The 15,848-nt window shown below is 41.5% G+C and overlaps 1 protein-coding gene and 1 non-coding gene across 2 annotated transcripts; one reads left to right on the plus strand and one right to left on the minus strand.

Annotated features, from left to right (window-relative positions):
• Nucleotides 1-7,312: 7,312 nt before the first annotated feature.
• LOC120026746 (sal-like protein 3) lies at nucleotides 7,313-11,219 on the minus strand. The gene is made up of 3 exons (XM_038971466.1): nucleotides 8,423-11,219; nucleotides 7,868-8,211; nucleotides 7,313-7,678 (listed from the first exon to the last, which is right to left on the minus strand). Exons 1-3 carry the CDS (start codon nucleotides 11,217-11,219, stop codon nucleotides 7,313-7,315), a joined length of 3,507 nt encoding a protein of 1,168 aa, XP_038827394.1.
• Nucleotides 11,220-14,031: 2,812 nt separating this feature from the next.
• Nucleotides 14,032-14,107, plus strand: trnaa-ugc. The gene has a single exon. It is a non-coding gene; the product is annotated as a tRNA-Ala (tRNA).
• Nucleotides 14,108-15,848: the final 1,741 nt, after the last annotated feature.

Consider the following 15,848-nt stretch of genomic DNA (forward strand, 5'->3'; position numbering starts at 1 on the left):
AAAAGAATCAACCTTGTTAACTATAAGGGATTAGCGTCAATTCAATCTGGTATCAGGACAAAATGTGATTCAGAGTCACCGAATATACTTTAAGTATTTTTATTAAACTCAAGCGATAAATGGTAAATTAAATTTTCGTATATACGGGTTCACTGTACCACCCCGCAGGGTAGAACAGGGAACTGGCAGGATGCAAGTAAACAGCTGTTATTATACTGTGACAGACGTAGTTCCAACCCGTCTGTTGGCCTATCACAGTAGAGGCTGAGCGTGGTTTAAACTTTGCTCAGCCTATCGCCGGCGCTCAGACTGGTCCCAGCCTCTTGGCACTCCTTGGTGTCCGGCGCTGTTGCTGTGTAGATTACGCTCCCACACCCCAGAGACTGAGGTCAGATAGCTCTGTAACATTGTCTGAGCTATTTGCACCTGCATACAAAGCATACTGTTCTCGCACAAGGTTAACCACAGCTTCTCAGCACACTATCTGGGGCACAATGTTACTTTCAGCACACACACACAGACACCCAGGCGCCCAGGCTAACATTTGCTAATATTATATCACATGTGATATAGCACTGGGTTATAGTGCAATAAACACAAATCCTAACATAACGTGGACTGAAGGGCATCAAGTCCAGGATTATCGGAGAGCAGAAGCTGAGTGCAGCCATTTAGGGTCTGTTTGGAGCGGATATGGAAGTTCCTTCTCGCCATTTTCAATTGTGGTGTTGTTGCATCAAACTGACTGTACACCGATTTAACTTCTTATGGCTGCAGGGGCAGTATTGAGTAGCTTGGATGAAAGGTGCACAGAGGTGCCCAGAGTAAACGGCCTGCTCCTCAGTCATAGTTGCTAATATATGCATATTATTAATAGTATTGGAAAGAAAACACTCTGAAGTTTCTAAAACTGTTTGAAATATGTCTGTGAGTATAACATGACTCATATGGCAGGCAAAAACCTGAGTAGTTCCACTTCTTGTTTGGATTTTTTCTGAGGCTGCTAGATTTTCAACCAAGCTCCCATTAAAATTACAGCGAGATATGGGTGAGTTTTCACTTCCTACGGCTTCCACTAGATGTCAACAGTCAATAGAACTTTGTCTGATGACTCTAATGTGAAGGGGGGCCGAAGGAGACAGGAATGATTCACCACTGCCATGAGGTGACCACGCATTGAACACGCGCGTTCACGTGAGAGGCAGATCCGTTCCATCGCTCAACTGAAGTCAATGTAATTCTCCGGTTGGAACGTTATTCAAGATGTATGTTAACAACATTCTAAAGATTGATTCAGTACATCGTTTGACATGTTTCTACTGACTGTTACGGAACTTTTGGACATTTCGTCAAATTATAGTGGACGTGCTTTGTGACTTTGGAATTGTTTACCAAACGCGCTAACCAAAGTAGCTAATTGGACATAAATAACGGACATTATCGAACAAATCAAGCATTTATTGTGGACCTGGGATTCCTAGGACTGCATTCTGATGAAGTTCATCAAAGGTACGGAAACATTTATCATGTATTTTCTGGTTTCTGTTGACTCCAACATGGCGGCTAATTTTACTATTGTTCTGAGCTCTGTCTCAGATTATTGCATGGTTTGCTTTTTCCGTAAAGTTTTTTTGAAATGTGACACAGCGGTTGCATTAAGGAGAGGTATATCTATAATTCCATGTTATCATCTACATTTATGATGAGTATTTCTGTTTAAACGATGTGGCTATGCAAAATCACTTGATGTTTTTGGAACTAGTGAATGTAACGCGCCAATGTAAACTCAGATTTTTTTATATAAATATGAACTTTATCAAACAAAACATACATGTATTGTGTAACATGAAGAGTGTCATCTGAGGAAGATCATCAAAGGTTAGTGATTAATTTTCTCTATTTCTGCTTTTTGTTACTGCTATCTTTTGCTGGAAAAATGGCTGTGCTTATTGTGGTTTGGTGGTGACCTAACATAATCGTTTGTAGTGCTTTCGCTGAAAAGCGTATTTGAAATCGGACACTTTGGTGGGATTAACAACAGGATTACCTTTAAAATGATATAAAACACATGTATGTTTGAGGAGTTTTAATTATGAGATTTCTGTTGTTTGAATTTGGCGCCCTGCAATTTCACTGGCTGTTGTCATATCGATCCCGTTAGCGGGATTGCAGCCATAAGAACATATTCTTCTCCTTCGGCTACGGTATAGAGTTTCACTCTACAGGCCGGGTAATCAAACAGATAACCCCATAGTTGTTCATTAGACATCAGCACTTGATCTTTCAACACAGTTGCGGGCGGTATTTCGGTCCTGCTTCCGTTGTTAAGGTCATCACGGGTGTGTCAGTGATCAAAAAATCCATGTTTAATTTCTCCTTTAGTGTTCTGGGGTTTATCTCTCAAGGTCGTTTGTTGTGTTCACAGCTCTTACTTATACTCCTGCTGACCAATACCCCGGACATTACTGTTTCATATACAACAGCCAGGCCCTAAGTTCACTAGAACGGAAGGACAGGATGTACATATATGGGCATAACCACGTGATTTTCTCCTACCATATCTGCCGTGTCATATTCTCCTACATTATTTTAACATTTCTACTAACTTTAAAGTGTTTTCTTTTCAATGGTACCAATTATATTCATATCCTGGCTTCAGGGCCTGAGCAAAAGGCAGTTTACTTTGGGCATGTCATTCAGGAGGAAGAAGTTTAAATTTGACTTGTGCAGGACCGCTTGCAGCCGTTTATTCAGCACATGTTGGACCGCCTGCAAGCACATTTGCACGCACTTATTTGACGTGTGTAGGCGTTAATTTAGCGCCTGCACGTGTTAATTTAGCGCCTGCACCTGCTTACTTTACACATGTAGCATTAAAAAGATTGCGTTTTGACCATGTGCTTAAAGACCCAAATGGCATTCCATAGCAACGAACACTGCTTTGTTTGTTGAGAGCAGCGCGAGAGGTAAGAAACGCTTGTTTAGCTTGCGTAACTAGCTCGAACCACCATTATTTCAACGTCCCCAAACTATTGAAAGGCAAAAATATCTAAAATGATATCTCCACTGTTTAAACAAAAAAAGTAACTTTGTACATTACCTGGAATGTCTTGCAGTGTTGTAATAAGCTATTTATTTCGAGTTCTTCTGCACCGGGTTTAGTGGTATACTGTCAGCCATCTTGGCTGGACTGTACACATCATGACGTCGCTGCGAGTCCCACAACGTTGACGCCCTAGAAAAAATTATCGTGCTTTCAATGCCACGTTCAAAACAACTGGGATCTCCGGAATCTGAAATCTCCGACATCCGACTTCAGTGCGTTCAAGACAACAGTGAGCTCCGACTGGGAAAAACCGTTTTGAACGGTCATCCAACTCGGAATTCCAAGTCAGGAACTCTGCCAATTTTTTAAGCTTTGACTTTCCAACCAAAAGATCATGACGTCATGATTTTGTCTTAAATGCACCACAAGACAAGTGTGGGGGGGAAAAACAAGGTCAAATCATGATCTGCATTCGTAGGTCCAGAAAGATGCCTAAGTTTCCGACTTGTAATTCCGAGTTGGATGACCATTCAAAACTACTTTTCCCAGTCGGCGCTCGTTTTTTTGCAAGTGTCCAGTTGTCTTGAACGCACTGAAGTCAGAGATTTTCAAGTTCAAAGTTCCAAGTTCCCAGTTATTTTGAAAGCAGCATGAAGCTTTTTCTATTCTGTCTGACAGGATTGACAAATGAAACAAGTTGCTGAATGTATCTGGGATTTTATTAGCTCAGTTAGTTTTTTGTAGTCTACAAGTAGGAATTAATGTCAGTACATGTCAAGCAGTAATGCTTATGACAGTAAAAGTTGGAAAATACACACTCTTCTCAAATTGTAGATATTTAAAATAGCATTAAATATTGTAAACTAGACAAATACGTGATTTTGTAAAAATATTTGCTGAGAGTGGGAGTATCCACTTCCATTGCTATTAGGCCATCCTGCCACATACACTTTTTTTCTAGTGTGCATATCTGTAGCCTTCATGCAGAAAAGAGGCACATGTCTTGGATTTGTATCTTCAAAGCTTCATCTGTACATCCCATTTAGAAATTAGTTCTCAGGGGAGGATATACAGTGCTGAAATCATTTACAACAAGAGGAACAAAACATGTTTTGACTAAAACATATAGCCTACATTTTGTTAATACAGTGCTGTGAAAAAGTACTTGCCCCCTTCCTGATTTCTTCTTTTTTTGCACATTTGTCACACTTAAATGTTTCAGATCATCAAACAAATTTTAATATTACACAAAGATAACCCAAGTAAACACAAAATGCTGTTTCTAAGTGATGATTTTATTTATTAAGGGGAAAAAAGCTATCCGAACCTTCATGGCCATATGTAACAAAGTAATACCCCCCCCCTTGTTAAATTTACTGTGGTTAATCAAATTTTTTGGAAAGCTGTGTTCAATTTCACTAGCCACACCCAGGCCTAATTACTGTCAGACCTATGTAATCAAGAAATCACTTAAATAGAACCTGTATGACAAAGTGAAGTAGGCCAAAAGATCTCAAAAAGCAAGACATCATACTGCGATCCAAAGAAATTCAGGAACAGATGAGAAACAAAGTAATTGACATCTATCAGTCTTGAAAGGGTTGCAAAGCCATTTCTAAAGCTTTGGGACTCCAGCAAACCACAGTGAGAGCCATTATCCACAAATAGAGAAAATTTGGAACAGTGGTGAACCCTCCCAGGAGTGGCCGGCCTACCAAAATTACCCCAAGAGCGCACCGATGACTCATCCAAGAGGTCACAAAAGACCCAACAACAACATCTAAAGATCTGCAGGCCTCACTTTCCTCAGTTAAGGTCGGTGTTCATGACTCAAACATAAGAAAGAGACTGGGCAAAAATGGCATCCATGGCAGAGTTCCAAGGCGAAAACCACTGCTGACCAAAAAGAACATAAAGGCTCGTCTCACTTTTGGCAAAAAACATCTTGATGATCCCCAAGACTTTTGGGAAAATATTCTGTGGACTGACTGGACAAAAGTTGAACTTTTTGGAAGGTGTGCGTCCCGTTACATCTGGCGTAAAAGTAATACAGCATTTCAGAAAAAGAACATCATACCAACAGTCAAATATAGTGGTGTTAGTGTGATGGTCTGGGGCCGCTTTGCTGCTTCAGGACCTGGACGACTTGCTGTGATTGATGGAACCATGAATTCTGCTCTCTACCAAAAAAATCCTGAAGGAGAATGTTAAGCCATCTGTTCATGACCTCAAGCTGAAGCGCACTTGGGTTCTGCAGCGGGACAATGATCCAAAACACACCAGCAAGTCCGCCTCTGAATGGCTTAAAAAAACAAAATTAAGGTTTTGGAGTGGCCTAGTCAAAGTCTGGACTTGAATCCGATTGAGATGCTGTGGCGTGACCTTAAAAAGGCAGTTCATGCTCGAAAACCCTCCAATGTGGCTGAATGAAAACAATTCTGCAAAGAAGAGTGGGCCAAAATTCCTCCACAGCGATGTGAAAGACTCATTGCCGGTTATCGCAAACGCTTGATTGCAGTTGTTGCTGCTGAGGGTGGCACAACCAGTTATTAGGTTTAGGGGGCAATTACTTTTTCACATAGGGCCACGAAGGTTCAGATACGTATTTTCCCTTAATAAATAAAATCATCACTTAAAAACTGCATTTTGTGTTTACTTGGGATATCTTTGTGTAATATTTAAATTTGTTTGATGATCTGAAATATTTAAGTGTGACAAATGTGCAAAAAAATAAGAAATCAGGAAGGGGGCAAATACTTTTTCACAGCACTGGTATATGCATCTGTAAGACAATTCATTACTTTATATTTTTTACTGAGTATAGCAAACGTTAGAAATACCTTCCTTATATTGAGTTGCACCAATCTTGACTCCAATGCTTCCACAGTTGTGTCAAGTTGGCTGGATGTCTTTTGGGTGGTGGACCATTCTTGATACAACACAGGAAATTGTTGGAAAAAAAACCAGCAGCGTTGCAGTTCTTGACACAAACCAGTGTGCCTTACACCTACTACCATTCCCCATTCAAAGGCACTTACATCTTTTGTCTTGCCCAATCACCCTCTGAATGGCACACATACACAATCCATGTCTCAATGCCTAAAAATCCTCTTTAACCTGTCTACTCCCCTTCATCTACACTGATTGAAGTGGATTTAACAAGTGACATCAATAAGGGATCATAGCTCTCACCTGGTCATTCTACGTCATGAACATTTTTGGATGCAGAATATAACTTACATGAGGAAGCTGAAATCCATACTGATATACTGTGTAAAGTCTAGAGTAAAGTCCAGTGAAGACATGGGACATGTAGTTTAAGATTAAGTCAATTCAAGAAATGATTGTCCATCCTTAGGGTTGCAAAATTACTTGCACAAATTCTTCAATTTGAAGGCTAACACCATGTACTCTTTTTTTTGTTATATAATTTAAATCCCATTCATTTTAAAAAGAGGTAGTAAAGAGAGCACACCCCGCTGGGCAAAAACTGGGTGCATCAATGTTTCCACATCATTTCAACAAAATAAATACATCTGATGAGGTTGAATCAACGTGGAAAACTGATTAGCAAAAAGTCATCAATGTAAGGGAATTTCATATTTTTTAAATAAACATCTTCACCTAAATCTAATGACATGGTGAAATGTTTTCTTGATTTCACGTTGAATTCACGTTACTTGACATCTCAACCAACAGTAAAATCAAAACTAGATGTTGAAATGATGTCTGTGCCAAGTGGGACAGTATGTTTTTTTTAGTTTGTTCTAGGTTTAGTTCAACTCAACCAGTGTGATGCATTTTGAATTAAAAGTAAATTATAATGGCACATATTTGTAACTTCTAGTGCACAATTTGGAAATACTGTAGGCCTACAGTAGTGGGCAACAGACAGATTCCTCTTTTTGCATTTCTATATCACATTTTCCCTTAGAGAAATAGAGTATGCGTCTCTAGTAAGCACCATGGACAAAGTGAAACAACTTGTTTTTTGTCGGCAAAACCAACATTTGTAAATGGACAGTAAAATAAAACAAGAATGAAATACTATAGCTCTGTGAATTAATACAATGTTTTTATCTGTGTATATCATAACAGAGTTAACAGTTAAGGTACCTGTTGTATTTGGCTCATGTGACAAATAAAATTTGATTTGACTTTTACAAATAAATGAATTAATTATTCTCTACATTGTTTGTATAATATATTTATCTTATTAATCTACCATTAAAGTTATTTCAATTGATCCCTTTTTACTGTCATCAATTAACATAGAAAGTGTCGGTTAATTCTAAGGTCCATGGCTGTCTTTCCCAGACTGGTCATTGGTGGGCTACCTCCAGTGCTGACTCTGTCCATTCCTGCCGTCATGGCATGAAGCTGTGGGATCCACCCATTCTGGATCACTGAGATCTCATTGTTCTTCATGGCCAGGCCATTGGTTATAGCTGCTGCGTAGCGATTCCAGAACCCGGTGTCCATGTGCATGGCCTGTGCCGTCAGGTCCTTCTGAAACATCTCTCCTAACTTTATGGCAGCTTCCCCTCCCAGCAAGGCCATGGGGTTCTCCACCAACAGATGCCTGCCTCTTCTGGCTGGTGCGTTGTTCCACATGTGAGTGCCCATGTGTACCTAAAGAGGAATGAGGGAGAGGGGATGGACAAGATGAAACAAAAATCCATTAAAATTACTCATAGCTGATAGAGCATTTTCATCTATAAGCTGAACATATTCTGAAATTGTTTGAACAACAGGTACAGAGTCTTTCGAGTGTTTGGGTAATAAATACAGTAATTACAATCCAAAAGAAATGTGTAGTACCTTCAGGTTTCCTTTAGTTGTGAATGCCCTGCCACAGATGGAGCAGCCGAAAGGTTTCTCCCCTGTGTGGGTCCGCTCATGGATCTGTAGAGCGCTGGCTGAGGAGAAGTTCTTCCCACACGTGTGGCAGTTGTGCTGCTTCGGGGTCCGTCGAGGTTGAGGTGGCCCAAGCAGAGAAGTGATTCCTGGGTTCAGCAGAGATGGAGGACTGGCAGGGACCGGGAGGCCAAATGGATGATGCACCCCCTTGTTGAAATTCATCGGTCGATGGTACCCATTCATTTCAGATTTGATCATCCTTGGCGCAATGCTGGTAACCAGGCCAGGAATGCTTTGGCTGGCACCTAAAACAGCTAGATAAAGGGATGTTTTACAGTTTTTTAATATGTTTTGGGGGTAACTGAGTGAGATCTACATTTGCTAGATAGTAAAGGGGGAAAACAACATTTTCAACCGTTGTATTGATACAGAGCATTTAAAAATGTAACACTGTTTAACATTGTTATTACACTTACTCTATACAGTTGATATTATCAGTTGATATTGTAATCTTACCACATTCTCTACTCAGGAACATCATACTGTAAGGACTCTCCTGTTTCACACACTGCCTGTTAGGTTGCATCCCTCTCAGATTCAGGGCCACTCCGTTTTCCAGTACCGGAGTTAAGGTGGGCGAATCAGATTGCTCACTCTTCACTGAGGTTGTGATCTCTTGGGACTCTCCACTGTGCTTCTCAGACAGGGATTTGCAGAGGTGGACCACAGAGTTTTGTGCAGGTGACACTGGTAGATGCATGGAGGTGGACGATTCAGACACGTTTGGGTTGCCGGCTGTATTGTGATTCTGTCCTTCTCCCACTATAGAGGAGTGGATAGCAACGCGGCGTTCACTGTCCATAAACCCATTCATCATTGACTTTAGCCCAAAGGAGTGGTTTAGGGTGGAGTCTATCATTTTCATTTGGTTCTCCAGTGCAGCTATGCTGGAGACAACAGCATCAGAGTTCGGAGGAGAACTAGAGACAGAGCTCAGGGGTTTGAGGGGATCTACACCCACTTCTTCTTCTTCCTCCATGGAGTCGTCATCCATGAGGTCATTGTCATAGTTACTCAGGCTGTCAAAGTTTTTCTCATGGAAGGAGAGATCAGTGTCCAGGTCCTGTAGGCCGTCCATTAAGGGTGAGTTTAAGATCTGACCCCCCATATGCATGTGAAGGTGCTGCTGTAGCACTACAGCTTTGCTGAACTTCTTCTGGCAGATGGGACATGAATGTTGAACCTGGAGAGGAGAGTTTGCTCTGTGGACACCAATGTGTGTCTTCAGGTTTCCTTTGGTGGTGAAAGCCCTGACACACACCTTACATTTAAAGGGCCTCTCCCCAGTGTGGATACAGTAGTGCATCTTCAGCATGCTCTGGCAGCTGAGCATGCGGTGACAGAGGACACACTGGTTGGGGTCTGTAATTTTCTTGTCTATGTTCTCCACCAGCTGCTGGAGCTTTGAGGTCTCTGACGTTTGCATAGAGTCCAGGAGGCCACCGAATGGAAACTTGGCTTTGAACAGGTCAGAGGCCAGGGAAAGTGGTGAGGAGTTAGAAACAGGGGAAGTTGGAGCACTGGGCTCAGGTGTGGATGTGGTCATAGTCATGGCTGTTCTTGTTGCCACAGTAACTGGACTCACCCTGGGTTTAGTCATGCAGTTTTGGGGAAGGTGCATTTCCTCTGCTTGTCCCTCCTCATTAGACTGTGGAGACTTTAAAGCCCTGGGAACACTGGTTTCATTGCCTGTAGTGTTCGGCAACAAAGACACACATTCATCTGAGTCTGGGGAGGGCCTAAAAGGAGATTTGATGGATAGTGGGACACTTAGAGAGTCACTTGAACTTCCCATAGTAGTCAGAGTGGAGGGAAGCTGAAGGCCCATAGAGGTGGGTACCATCGCTAAAACAGGTTTGCGATCCAGCCAAGTGGCTACTGGTTTTTCAGGAAGGAATGACATTCCATAGGGAATACCGGAGGTCGTTAGCACATTTTCTAAATAATCCGGAATTGGATAAGCGTTCATCTGAACATGGGGATACTTTTCTTTGTGTCTCTGGAAGTGGACTTTCAGGTTCCCTTTAGTGGAGAAGCGATTGCCGCAGATGTTGCACTTGAAGGGCCTCTCCCCAGTGTGAGAGCGCAGGTGGATCTGCAGCGAGCTGTCGCTGCAAAACACTTTGGCGCAGAACCTGCACTTATGCTTGAAAAAGGGCTCCTCAGGGCTGGGCTTGGTATTGAACATGGACACGTTGGGCAGCTTGCCATTCCAGTGGTGCTTCAACAGGGCAGAAAGGGGGTCAAGGGCATTAATCGTGGCTGCGATGCTGGCCAGGGGGTTGGGGAAGATGACACTACTGGGGGGGCTCTGAGGTTGAAACGGCAGGCTGGATGATGAGCTGAGGAGACTGTTGCTCTGACCCTGCATGGAAGGTGGGCAGGACAAGGTCAGTGTCTGAGTACAGCTACCGCTTGTATGTGAACCTGTGTAGGGAGGCTGTAAGAAGGAAATAGTGTTGCATGTAGTAGGGGGAGGGAAAGAGTTGTCAGAGGGAGCTGGGGTACATCTAACATCTCTCGTGTGGGCCTGTCCGTATGAAGTTTGTGAGGAGAGTGTGTCGGACCTCTCAATCACAGACACAGACACTTGTCCATTGACGGCCGAGGGTATCATCCCATACTGTGGTAGGACAGGGGTGGCGATGAGACTTTGGGAGGGGAAAGGGTTCGGTGCCATTGATAAGTCCCTGGAGACTGGGTTTAGTGCTGTTTGTGTGGGCTGTCTGTTCATGAACATCACCTGGCTACGGATCTGCTCAATAAGCTGTAACTGGTGGACCTGTTGCTGTTGCAGAGCCAACAGGTGCTCCAGGATCACTAGGATGGCCTCTGTGGCCGCCTTCCCTCCTGCCCCACTGCTGTGGAGGCTATGGGAGAACTGGGCCACAGCCACCTGGATACTGTGGAGGATCTCCAGCGTTACGTTCGTACTGGGCATGCTGCTGGTCATAGAGGAGGACTGAGATGAAGGGATGGCCAACTCGGTTCTATCTGGGCGATTCTGGGGACCAGATGACTTATGCATGTTGTGGTGCTGCTGCTCCATCTCCATGGATTCATCTTCCATCTCTCCCATGTTCATCTCCTCTAACATATCTGTGCTGTCATTATCATTATCATTCACAGGCTCCACCAGCTCAAGGCCCCCATCCACTGACTCGATGTCTGCTGAGTCGCTGGGGGCCAGGCTAAGAAGGGCCAGACTGGGGGTTCGGGAGGATCCAGCTTGGGGTCCCTCAGGTCCAGGCATCCCCTCATCTTCCTTCACAATGAGGACCTGAGCTGGATCCTCTGTGGAGCTTCTTGGGTGCTCATACAGATCGGGCCAGTTGAAGAACTCATCACATTTTTCACACACGTGCGTTTCCCCACTGCCACTGCGACGCTCCTCCTCATCCATTCCCTCCAATTGTGCTGCATGGAAAAGAGGGAGAGAAGAAAATAATTGTTTGTTAATATAATGAGGAAGACTATAACGCTTCAATTACATTAAGAGTAAACATTTTTAATGATAAACAAAATATATAGTTTTCATTCTAAATCTATTGATTAATTGCATCATAATAGACCCAGTTTCTACTAAATTCTATCTATTTTTATGCAATATCCTTTTATGCAAATGATGTGAGCTATTAAGTGGATACTGCAACTTAATGACATTCATTGATTATTGATTTCCAACGCATTCATAGAACTCACGTGCCATGTCCGTTGAGTACAAATTGGGTCTTAGACACGCTCATTCCCTATTGTGATCAACCACTAATTTCCGGAATATTCCAGAACACTTGACTCTGTCAAACAAACATGTTATCATAGTCTATCAGAGCATGTCTGGATTTTTTTTAAATTATCTTTGTGAAATTGTTTACAAAATGAACTTCTGTAAACAAGTTGAAAACAAGTTCATACAATTGCAATATTTCAAAATAATATTTTACAGTTAATTAAAATGTCTACATTCTGTGAATGAATGTGATATGATAGTTATAGTGTAGTAATTTAAGAAACAAAACAAGGAAAACCCTATATTTGTTCTTCATTTACTCAATTCTATAGGAACCTTTTAAATTATTAATATAGAATTCTGCTTCTATTTTGAAAGTAATACTTAGTTTAACATCTTATCAATTCTTGTGGGCTGGCTAAGGAGTATTGGTGTCTCTGAGGGGCCTTTGGCCTGGTTTGCTAACTACCTCTCTCAAAGAGTGCAGTGTATAAAGTCAGAAAATCTGTTGTCTCAGCCACTGCCTGTCACCAAGGGTGTACCCCAAGGCATGATCCTAGGCCCCACGTTCTTCTCAATTTACATCAATAACATAGTTCAGGCAGTAGGAAGCTCTCTCATCCATTTATAGGCAGATGATAGTCTTATACTTAATTGGCCCCTCCCTGGATTTTGTGTTAACTTCTTTGGGGTAGGGGGCAGTATTTTCACATCCGGATGAAAAGCATGCCCAGAGTAAACGGCCTGCTACAAAGCCATAAAAGCTAGAATATGCATATTATTACTATATTTGGATGGAAAACACTCTGAAGTTTCTAAAACTGTTTGAATGATGTCTGTGAGTATAACAGAACTCATATGGCAGACAAAAACCTGAGAAAAAATCCAACCAGGAAGTGGGAAATATGAGGTTGGTCGATTTTCAACTCAGCTCCAATTGAAGATACAGTGGGATATTGGTAATGTTGCCCTTCCTAAGGCTTCCACTAGATGTCAACAGTCTTTAGAACCGTGTCTGATGCTTCTAATGTGAAGTGGGGCCGAAGGAGAGGGGAATGAGTAAGGTCTATCATGACCTGAACATGCGCTGACCATGCGCGTTCACGTGAGAGCGAGCTCTGTTCCATCGCACTTCTGAAGACAATGGAATTCTCCAGTTGGAACATTATTGAAGATTTATGTTAAAAACATCCTAAAGATTGATACAATACATCGTTTGACATGTTTCTACTGACTGTTACGGAACTTTTTGACAATTTGTCTGCTTTTAGTTCACGCGCTTCGAGACTTTGGATTTGTTTACCAAACGCGCTAACAAAAGTAGCTATTTGGACATAAATGATGGACATTACTGAACAAAACGAACATTTCTTGTGGGAGTCCTGGGAGTGCATTACGACTATTCATGACTTTTGTTGACTGCATAATATGACGGATATATTTGTGTCTTGATTGGGCTCTGAGCGCCGACTCAGATTATTGCATGGTTTGCTTTTTCCGTAAAGCTTTATTGAAATCTGACACAGCGGTTGCATTAAGGAGAAGTGCATCTAAAATTCCATGCATAACAGTTGTATCTTTTAGCAATGTTTATTATGAGTATTCCTGTAAATTGATGTGGCTTTCTGCAAAATCAAAGGATGTTTTGGAACTTCTGAACGTAAGGCGCCAATGTAAACTCAGATTTTTGGATATAAATATTACCCGAACAAAACATACATGTATTGTGTAACATGAAGTCCTATGAGTGTAATCTAATGAAGATCATCAAAGGTTAGTGATTAATTTTATCTATATTTCTGCTTTTTGTGAATCCTCTCTTTGGCTGGAAAAATGGCTGTGTTATTCTGTGAATAGGCACTCACCTAACATAATCGTTTGGTTTGCTTTCGTCGTAAAGCCTTTTTGAAATCGGACACTGTGGCTGGATTTACAACAAGTGTATCTTTAAAATGGTGTAAAATACATGTATGTTTGAGGAATTTTAATTATGGTATTTCTGTTGTTTTGAATTTGGCGCCCTGCAGTTTCACTGGCTGTTGAAGAGGTGGGACGCTACCGTCTCACGTACCCTAGAGAGGTTAAACGCTCTACATCAAAGCTTTCTTAGTGTCCTACAAGCTTTCTCAAACCTTAACCTTGTTCTGAACACCTCCAAAACATAGGTCATGTGGTTTGGTAAGAATAATTCCCCTCTCCCCACAGGTGTGATTACTACCTCTGAGGGTTTGGAGCTTGAGGTAGTCACCTCAGACAAGTACTTGGGAGTATGGCTGAACGGTACACTGTCCTTCTCTCAGCACGTATCAAAGCTGTAGGCTGAAGTTAAATCTAGGGCCCCGTGTGGCTCAGTTGGTAGAGCATGGCGCTTGCAACGCCAGGGTTGTGGGTTCGATTCCCACGGGGGGCCAGTACAAAAAAAATGTATGAATGTATGTACTTGTAAGTCGCTCTGGATAAGAGCGTCTGCTAAATGACTTAAATGTAAATGTAAATGTAGACTTGGTTTCCTCTATCGTAATCGCTACTCTTTCACCGCAGCTGCCAAACTAACCCTGATTCAGATGACCATCCTAACCATGCCAGATTATGGAGATGTAATTTATAGATCGGCAGGTAAGGGTGCTCTCGAGCGGCTAGATGTTCTTTACCATTCGTCCATCAGATTTGCCACCAATGCTCCTTACAGGACACATCACTGTATATTTTTCTCTACAAACTGGTGATCTCTGTATACCCATCACAAGACCCACTGGTTGTTGCTTATTTATAAAACCCTCTTAGGCGTCACTCCCCCCTATCTGAGATATCTACTGCAGCCCTCATCCTCCACATACAACACCTGTTCTGCCAGTCACATTCTGCCAAAGGTCCCCAAAGCACACACATCCCTGGGTCGCTCATCTTTTCAGTTCGCTGCAGCGAGCTACTGGAACTGGAATTCAAACTGGACCGTTTTATCCCAATCTCTTCATTCAAAGACTCAATCATGGACACTCTTACTGGCAGTTGTGGCTGCTTTGCGTGAGGTATTGTTGTCTTTATAAGAATTTGTTCTTAACTGACTTACCTAGTTAAATAAAAATAAAACAGCTATCATTCAAATATGTACTTCTTGGTCTGATGTTGATAATAAATAACTTCACTAATATTTACATAATCTAGCTATAAACATGTGGTGAACAAAATTGTAATTCCTGGCTGCAAATTCCTCCTTTGCACATACAAGAAAATTATATTTTTTCCTTTATATGATATTGATTTTGAACATGCAATAGGTACAGATATATTGATGTCTATTCTATAAGGAAGCATAATGCTGGGAAGTTCCAGCATAAATTAAACTTAATGTGCATCTAAAATGCCACCCTATATAGTGCACTACATTTGACCAGTGCCCATAGGGTGCCATTTTTAACCTTTATTTTATTACACTAACACCCAAGTTGCTTTTCCTTCTTTTTCCTAAACAGTCTATAAAGTCAGGAAAAAAACGGCAAAAGGGATGACTGTGCATGTCTACTCTTCTATAGAACAAGATAGAATGTAAATATGGCATAAACTTATCTTCGAAACATGAGTGCTGTGATCTGTCCAAGGTTTTGTCTATTCTGTACATCAAATAAATGAAATAAAACAAGTAAACATTGTAGCAAATTCTTTTTTGGGTACTTAGAACTGTCAAACAAACAATGATAGACATAGTTTTTTACTCTTTTTGAGTGAATTCATGTAACTGATTGAAAAACAGGACCATTGTGACAGCACATATGCACAGCAGCTTTCACAATGTGTGTGTGTGTGTGTGTGTGTGTGTGTGTGTGTGTGTGTGTGTGAGAATGTCTGATATACTGTGTGGAATTGTCACAACAACTGCCCTAATAATAATCGGTCAACACACTGAGGGCTTTTTTTCAAGCTTAAAGAGTAGAGAGTCGGTGCCTTCAGAAAGTATTCACACCCCTTGACTTTTTCCACATTTTGTTATGTTACAAAGTGGGATTCAAATGTATTTAATTGTCTTTCATTTTGTCAATCTACACAAAATATTCTAATGTTCAAGTGGAAAAAAATCGAACATTTGTAAAAAAAAATATATATGGAAAATAAAACATCTTGATTAGATAAGTATTTAACCCCCTTATCAAATAA

The sequence above is a fragment of the Salvelinus namaycush genome, chromosome 32, assembly GCF_016432855.1.
Source record: "Salvelinus namaycush isolate Seneca chromosome 32, SaNama_1.0, whole genome shotgun sequence".
NCBI lineage: Eukaryota > Metazoa > Chordata > Actinopteri > Salmoniformes > Salmonidae > Salvelinus > Salvelinus namaycush.

Excerpts from the sequence above, each read along its gene's own strand:
- LOC120026746 (XM_038971466.1), bottom strand. The coding sequence starts at position 11,219 with ATGCCTGGACCTGAGGGACCCCAAGCTGGATCCTCCCGAACCCCCAGT. Across the intron at positions 8,212-8,422 it reads GTTCCTGAGTAGAGAATGTG|GTGCCAGCCAAAGCATTCCT; the intron begins GTAAGATTACAA and ends TAGCTGTTTTAG. Across the intron at positions 7,679-7,867 it reads CAACTAAAGGAAACCTGAAG|GTACACATGGGCACTCACAT; the intron begins GTACTACACATT and ends ATTCCTCTTTAG.